The sequence below is a fragment of the Helobdella robusta genome (assembly GCF_000326865.2).
Source record: "Helobdella robusta unplaced genomic scaffold HELROscaffold_57, whole genome shotgun sequence".
Classification (NCBI taxonomy): Eukaryota; Metazoa; Annelida; class Clitellata; order Rhynchobdellida; family Glossiphoniidae; genus Helobdella; species Helobdella robusta.
This window is the reverse complement of record NW_008705311.1, coordinates 194,092-202,930: the sequence shown is the minus strand read 5'-3', so window position 1 is coordinate 202,930 and position 8,839 is coordinate 194,092. Positions and strand designations below refer to the sequence as shown.

At 40.5% G+C, this 8,839-nt stretch overlaps 1 protein-coding gene across 1 annotated transcript in view; it reads left to right on the top strand.

Annotated features, from left to right (window-relative positions):
* The window catches only part of HELRODRAFT_102788 (hypothetical protein), an 18,067-nt gene extending 9,228 nt beyond the window's left edge, over positions 1–8,839 (top strand). Inside the window, exons 7-8 of the mRNA XM_009028631.1 lie at positions 3,378–3,464; positions 7,518–8,839. Coding sequence (XP_009026879.1) covers positions 3,378–3,464; positions 7,518–8,206 — 776 coding nt within the window. The 3' untranslated portion in view covers positions 8,207–8,839. The remainder of the gene's footprint in view (positions 1–3,377; positions 3,465–7,517) is intronic.

The window sequence follows — 8,839 nt, the reverse complement described above, 5'->3', positions numbered from 1 at the left end:
ATGATCATCAACAACAGCAGCAACAACAGCTTGATGATGACGTCATCATCAACAACAATGACGATGACGACAACAATCAGGATTTCTTGAATTATCAGGGATTCAAGTGCATCCAACTGACGGAGGATGGCACACTCATATTAGGCGAGATACCGACCCAGCAGCTGCAACAGCAGCAACAGCAGCAACAGTCGCTGCTTCTGCTACATCCACATCATTCAACGACCACAACCACACAATCTCACAACAACGACATTAATAATAATAATAATAATAATGGTGCTAGTGATGATGGTGATGTGATTCTACCCAGCAACAACAACATTATGACGTCAGGTGACGTAATATCCGTTGGTGATGATGGCGAGAATGTGCGTGACGTCAACAATACATCCAGCGTCATCATGAGCAACAACAGCAACGACATCATCCACAGCAATCCAGCTGACTTATCTACCTTAAACAACAACAACAATGACGACGATGACGTCACGACAGCAGCCGCAACAAGCAACAACCTACTGCAACTTTTTGTTGGCAACGTTGACAAACAACGTCAGCAACAACAGCAACAACAACAAATTAACTACATTGTTTCAGACAAGTTTGTATCAATATTTGGGTGTGTGTGTGTTTGTATGTAGGAGTGTATGTTCTTACACATGTTTGTATGTTTTACTGTTTAACTTTTAAATGTTTTACACCTGGCTGCAAAACTTGTACACGCTCATAAACACAGCCTGGACCAAAATCTGTTGCACATGGAGGGCAGAGGTCAATTAGATCTGAGTCATGTTGAAGGTCAACCAGATCTGGTGGGTCAAGTTGAAGGTCAAACAAATCTAGGTCAAGGTGAAAATGTCCTGTACAAGTGCATGCTATGTGAAGATGTGTGCGAGGATTTCGATAGCATTCAGAAACATCTCAACATGCATACTGGTTGGTTGGTTGGTTGGTTGGTTGGTTGGTTGGTTGGTTGGTTGGTTGGTTGGTTGCCTGGTTGGTTGGTTGGCTGGCTGGCTGGTTGGTTGGTTGGTTGGTTGGTTGGCTGGTTGGTTGGTTGGCTGGTTGGCTGGTTGGCTGGTTGGCTGGCTGGCTGGCTGGCTGGCTGGTTGGTTGGTTGGTTGGTTGGTTGGTTGGTTGGTTGGTTGGTTGGTTGGTTGGCTGGCTGGATGGTTGGTTGGTTGGTTGGCTGGCTGACTTTTTGGTTGGTTGATGTTGATTGTCAAAAGCAGTCCGTTTATCTCATTATTACCATCAGCACAAATTATTCGTACAAATAAATTAGTTCCCCTGCGATGACTTCATCAGGTCCGATGGGTCAGTTGGAGGGTGATGTCTCTGAGGGTGCAGGCGGGCAGCAGTTGTTGAGCGCTGCAGACGAACACACTGATCAGCAGAACATGTACCAGTGCAACAGTTGCTTGTTGCTGTTTGACTCCATAGACGTGTTGCTGAAACACTTTGCAACACAACACAGTGATGTTGTTAATATCAACAGCAGCAACAACAACAACAATGAATTAAGCAACATCAATGGCAACAACGCGTTCGAGTGTTTGTCGTTCGTCAAAGATGAAAGTATGTTTCTTCCCGACGTCAACAACATCAACAACAACAACAACAACAACAACGACGACATCAACGCTCTCATCATAGACAATATCGACAACAACAACAATGTTGATGACATCATCGCCGGCAACAATAGAGCGACAACATCATTCCTCCCTCATTACGCCTGCAATATATGCCTCCTAACCTTCAGAAACATGACTAGGCTGAAGAAACATTTGCAACAACAACACAGCAACAACAACAAAAACAGCAACAACAGCAACAACGGGGGAAAATTTTCTAAAAAGCTCAACAAAAACTCTTTGCTTAGAAACAAATTTAACGACAATGACGTCAAGAATGGTGGTGATGATGATGATGATGATGCTGGTGTCTTTGGCAACGGTGCTCATGATAATGATCTTTTCCTTGGTGTCGCCGGTGATGATGATGATGATGGTCAAAAGTTGAAGAGTTCCAGTGAGTTTAATGGTGGTGGATGTTACCACCATGATTTGTTTCTTTTTTTTCTAATCTAATTATTGTTATGATGATGATGATGATGATGATGATTACTATCGCCTTTACCATCACCATCATCATCGTTTTCATCATCTTCTTCACCTTCATCATTATCACCTTCATCATCATCACCTTCATCATTATCACCTTCATCATTATCACCTTCATCATCATCACCTTCATCATTATCACCTTCATCATCATCACCTTCATCATTATCACCTTCATCATCATCACCTTCATCATTATCACCTTCATCATCATCACCTTCATCATTATCACCTTCATCATCATCACCTTCATCATCATCACCTTCATCATCATCACCTTCATCATTATCACCTTCATCATCATCATCGTCGTCGTCATCATTTCTAGATGATCAGCTTTCCATAAGCAGAAGAGTCCTGATGGAAGTTAGGAAGGAAACCGATAAGGTTGGAGATAACATTGATAAGAAAACTGATGATGATGATGATGATGGCGCTGATGATGATGTGATGATGATGATGATGATGATGATGGCGCTGATGATGATGTGATGATGATGATGACGACGACGTTAATGATGATATTACTGATAATGATTTATTACTAAGAATAAAATGACATTGAAAATAATTTTAAAGGTTTTTTTTTTGCTAATCACACCCACTCACTCACTCAGCTGATGAGGCGCTTAAACGCGGATTGTGATGATTACAATGGCAATGATGACAACAACAACAATGACGATGCTGATTTTAATTACAACAACAACAATAACAACAACAATGACGTCATCAACAATTTCAACGTTAACAACATTAGTTGCAGTAACAACGACCTTAATAACATTAATCCACCATACGCCAACAACAACAACAGCAACAAATCGAGAAATCTAAAAAGGCGACACAACAACAACAACAACAACAGCAACAACAACAACAGATCACATCAACAACAACAACAACCACATCAGCAGCAACAATTGTTGAACTGTTGTTCTACGTGCAATAAGAGTTTCAAAAAACCTAGTGATCTTGTCAGGCATGTTAGGACACATACAGGTGAGTGAGTGAATCGTGAGTGAATCTGTGAGTGAATCAGCGAGTGAATCTGTGAGTGAATCAGCGAGTGAATCAGTGAGAAAATTAATGAGTGAATTATTAATTAGAGGAATGAATAGACGGATGGATAAGTGGAGGATGAGTGAATGAGTAGATGAGTGAATGAATGAGTGAATGAATGAGCAAAAGAATGAATAAATAAGTTACTAAATGAAGAATTAAAAAATTAATTTAATGTAACATCAGGAGAGAAACCTTACAGTTGCACATTCTGCAAGCGGACATTTACTGTGAAGTCGACCCTGGATTACCATGTGAATACCCATTATAAAAGTTTGTACTTCTTCATACTAATCGTGTGTGTGTGTGTGTCTGTCTGTGTGTGTATGTGTGTGTGTGTATGTGTGTGTGAGTGTGTGTGAGTACTACCTTCGAAATTCTTCACAGGACCGAAGAAGTTCATATGCCATGTCTGCGGGTCAACATTCTCTGCTAAGGGGAGTCTCAAAGTGCACATGAGACTACATACAGGTTGGTTGGTTGGTTGGTTGGTTGGTCGGTCGGTCGGTCGGTCGGTCGGTCGGTCGGTCGGTCGGTTGGTTGGTTGGTTAGTTAGTTTGTTGGCTGGCTGGTTGGTTGAATTATTCAATTTGTATTGAATTAGTAACGTAGATATTCTGATCGAATGCTGATTGAATGACTTGAATTGAATGACATGCTCAGGTTCCCGCCCCTTCAAATGCCTCTACTGTGATCAGAGGTTTAGAACATCAGGTTCGTTTGTTATGGTTGGTGCTGGTTGATTGGTTGTCTGACTGGCTGGCTGGCGTGTTGAGTTGAGTTGAGTTGAGTTGGTTTGAGTGAAAGAGTGAATGAATGGATGAGTGAATGAATTAGATCATGGTTTCAAATGCTCACTTGATTTGAAATCTTCTGTGAGACCGTCCTGCTACAATGGCCACAACCAAACAGGGCACATGAAATGTCACATGTCTTACCATCTGCAAACACAAACATCTTCCTCCTCTTCATCGTCAACAACTGCAACAACAACAACAACAACAACTGGATTCCTTGTCGACGAATCGAACAACATCCTCCTAGCAACGACAACAACAGCTAAAAACAACAACAAAAATGTCAACAAAAAAACCATCAACAACAGCGCAACCGCTATGTCAGCGTCATTAGACGATGTCTCGACCAATCCTAATGACAACAACATTCAACTGTTGCCGTTAGACAGCCAACAAATCTCAACGATTAGCCAAACTGTTGCAAACAAAAAACAACAACAAAAGCAACAGAAACAACGATCTCAACTACAGCAACAACATTTTACAATCCAGCAGCAACAACATCAGCAACTACAATCCTTAGATCACCAGCAACAGTTGTCAATGCAACAACAACAACCGTTGTTGATCTTCAACGACAGCATATTTGTTGATAGAAATGTTGACAATTTTTCATTTGTTGAGAAACAACTCGGTCAACATAATAATGTTGGTTTTTGTTGAGTTTTTTTTTGTCACGTTCCAAATTAAACACATCATCCAATCTTTTTCTATTTTATTTATCAGTATTTGTGCATACCGTGTCACATATGACTGGAATCACACACAAACACACGCACACACACACACACGCACACAAGCACACACGTGAGCCATACTTGAAGATCTCTTTACAACACAAGAGGCAGATAAGTACTTTAATGCGGGCTTGCTTAGTAAATTTTTGTTTGGAAAATGTCGCCATTTAGATTCGTTATTTTATTTTATTTTATTAAAAAAAAATCTACTATGTCGTTTGTTTTATTTTCAATTTTCACTAAGTTTTCTTTCCACCAATATTTCATCACTAGCAGAATGTTCACGTTTTAAATGGTGCCGACAACAACTTCGACAACTTGAACAACATTCTCGACAACAATAACATCATCAGTGACAGCAACAACAACATGATTAATGACGTCATCACGGACGACAACAACAACAACAACGATGTTTCTGTTTCCATCACGGACAACGATGGTAATGTCAGCGTCGTCAGCGGCGATGAAGCCATCAGGTTGTTGAAAAATATCGGCATGGATGTTTCTCAGATCTTGAACCAACAACAACAACAAGGACAACGGCATCAACAAGAAGATCAACAACAATTCCTGTCTCAGCAACAGTCTCAACGATTAATGGTTGAACAGCCCCAACAACAACCTCAACAGTTCGTTAACTTGCAACAAAGCATCAACCAGCAACAAATCATTCAACAACAACTTGACACCAACAACAACCAAAAGCAACTGATTATTGTCAACAACGGCAACAACATCAACTCTCAGAACCACATCGTCCTTCCCAACATACTGCAACAGGTACATCAGCCGCAACTGCAACAACAGCAACAAGAAATTCAGTTGCTGCAACTGCCTCAGGATCAGATCTTCAACCTACAACAACTACCGCAACAACAAAACCTCGTCATCCAACTGCAGTCAGACCTCGGAGACTACCTGATGTCAGTTGGCGATCTTATCAACATGAAAGCCAGTAGTGAGACAGCGGATGTGGTCGATGGTGGTGGCGACATCAGCCACCAACGACTCTGCGGTGACGCTGTCGTTGCTGATGACGTTGGGCCAATTGCAAGAAACTCTCTACTGGACACGGTCAGAAAGAAGCTGGCGACTAAATCGATTCTCGTCAACGCTGATGACGTCATCGTTAATAGAAATAATAATAATAATAATAATAATAATAATAATAATAATAATAAGGTAAAAAATAATAGCGAAAATGATGCCGCTGGCGTTAAAAAGTTTGTTGAAAAAATTGTTGAAAAGAAGAGGACAACGAAGAGAGCGAAATCGATCTTGAGGCAACAGTTGCACAACAACATCTCAACAAAAAATGTTGTCACCCAACAAAGTGTCAACAACATCAGTGCAACATCAACAATCGCTGCAACAACACCGGCAACGACAAACCAAACGTACTCTAGTAATTTATTTGATAGCAACACTGCCACCCTGTCAACCAATCAAAACTCGACAGCTAAAAGCGGTAAATCGAAGATTAGGCAAAAGTTGTTGTTGCAGACAAGTTATCCAACAACAAAACCAACAAGCTTTAACGGTGACGACGAAAAGACGAACTCGATTGTTGCAGCAACAACAGCGTCAACAAAAAATATTACTCCAAATGTCGTTCTTCTACCTAGCAACAAAGTTGTGTTGTTGCAACAGCCGCCGTCTCAGCAACAACATCTACAGTCTCAACATTCATCCGGACAAACGATTCAAGTGGTTAGTGTTTCATTCATTTTCTTGAGTTATGGATGAAATGTAAGTTGTTGTGTTGGTTCAGTAGCGGCTCTGCTTGCCTGGTGTTGCTTGGCAGGTTGGAGGAACACTCCATCCATCATCCATTCAGCAAGTTTATATTACCAGTAGATAATTTCTTTAGAATTCAATCTTATTTTCACTTTTTCACCAGAATGTCGGTTTTTGAGAGCCTGGATTCCGGAAAATGTTATTTATTTTTAAAAAATTTATATTTTTTTCCTGAAAAATTTTTGAAGATTGTATTTTTTAGAGGATGAATGTTTGTAGCAACAAGCAGTCATCAAAAGTACTGAAAACGAATGCTCAATAATGTGAATGAAATCACCATGCTGTAAAATATGAAAATAGATTAATCCTACTATGAGAAACGATTAGATTGACTGATTTCAAGTGTTTGTTCAAAGTATTTTTCATTTGATAGTGATAATAAGGTGAAATTAGGAAGCAAAAGTTGAAAAAATTTCATGAACTCTGGGGTCGGAGTTGGATGTTTTTCATGGTTTTGGATGTGTTTTCATGGTTTTTACCTTGTGTCCTTTCTATATATTTAAAATGCTCTCTTCATTTCTCACGAAACTTCAATGAGATTGTGCAGTTCTGTACGTTAATTGTAGGGCTTGTACATTATTTTATGTTAATTGCACAGCCTGCTGTCTCCGCCCTCAAGCTCGCCCACAGGACACGAAGCCACATCCACGTGTGTTACTACTGCAAGAAGATCTTTCAGAAGCCCAGTCAGCTGGACAGGCATCTTAGAGTGCATACAGGTTGGTTGGTTGGTTGGTTGGTTGGTTGGTTGGTTGGTTGGTTGGTTGGTTGGCTGGCTGGCTGGCTGGTTGGTTGGTTGGCTGGCTGGCTGGTTGGTTGGTTGGTTGGTTGGTTGGCTGGTTGGTTGGTTGGCTGGTTGGTTGGTTGGCTGGCTGGCTGGCTGGCTGGCTGGCTGGCTGGTTGTTGGTTGGTTGGTTGGTTGACCGACACTCCATCAACATTATTTCCTCCTCACCCAATTACATCATCATTTCTATACACCCCAAATGCAGGTGAGAGGCCATTCAAGTGCAAGGAATGCGACAAGAGGTTCAACCAGAAGAGCACTCTAAACATCCACAGTCTCAGACATCAGGGGTCCAAGCCCCACCTCTGCCCGGTCTGCCACCAGCGCTTCACTCAGAAGGGCAACCTGAAGAGCCACATGAGACGGGTGCACTCCAGGAACTTGGAGGATAGCCAACTGTGGATCACTAATAATAATAATAATAATAACATTTTTAATATTAATAATAGTAATAATAATATTAGTGGCAGTCACGTGATGACGACGTCATCAGTGGCAGCTGGAATGATGGAAGATGTTTCATTTGCTGATGGGAAAGTTGGCGTTGGGGCTGGAGGAGGTGATGGCGAACCAGGTGATGAAGTGGCTGATGACGACGACAACGATGATGATGGTGGGGGTTGTGGCGGTGCTGAAGATGATGGTGATGAAACCTGGTACACCATTAGGGAGGTGATCAAGAATGATCACGGTGACGTCACCGGAACCGGAAACATCCATGATGATGATGATAATGATGGTGGTGGTAGTGGTAATAACAATGATGATAATGATCGTGGCGGTTGTGATGATAATGATGCCGAGAGACGAGATGACGTCATCATAAACGGCGAAAACTGGACCGACTTCATCAACAACGCTGACGGTCATCATGGCGATATCGTCGACTGGTGAGATGTTGAAGTTGCGGAGAGGCTGTCGCAAGATGTTGATAAATTGTGAGAGGAAATAGATATTACGATGACGTATGTCAGAGGTCCTACTAAAAAGAGAAAGAAAAATCAATATTTTTTTTTCGGAGTTCTTTCTTAAATTTTTGTAGCGCTTATTTTAAACTCTTAACAGACAGTTTTCCATACTTCGACAATTTTCACGTAACTATTCATAAGTTTACTGCTATTGATTTGCGATGTTTCATTGAAATATTATATTCACACTGATATCATTTGATATATTATTGTAGTTTGAATGACAATTACTAGCTGTGTGTGCGTGCGTGTGCGTGTGTGTGCGTGCAGATGAAAATTATGAGACTTTATGTTAAAACGTGATGACTATTGAAAATTTGTAATTAAACTACATACAATAGCATGGCTGGTTTTATTTTCAAACAAAAAAAGATTTTCATTTAAATTTGTTGCGTGTTGTTTTATTTAAGGAAAAAAATGTTTGTTCAATTGAGGAAGCTTTGGAAAGTTTTGACGAATTTCGGTAAGTTTTTTGATATTTTTTGATATTTCAGGTTTTATGACCAGTTGCTAAAAATCTGAATTGATTCAAGAATAAAATGAAATAGAACTAAAGAAT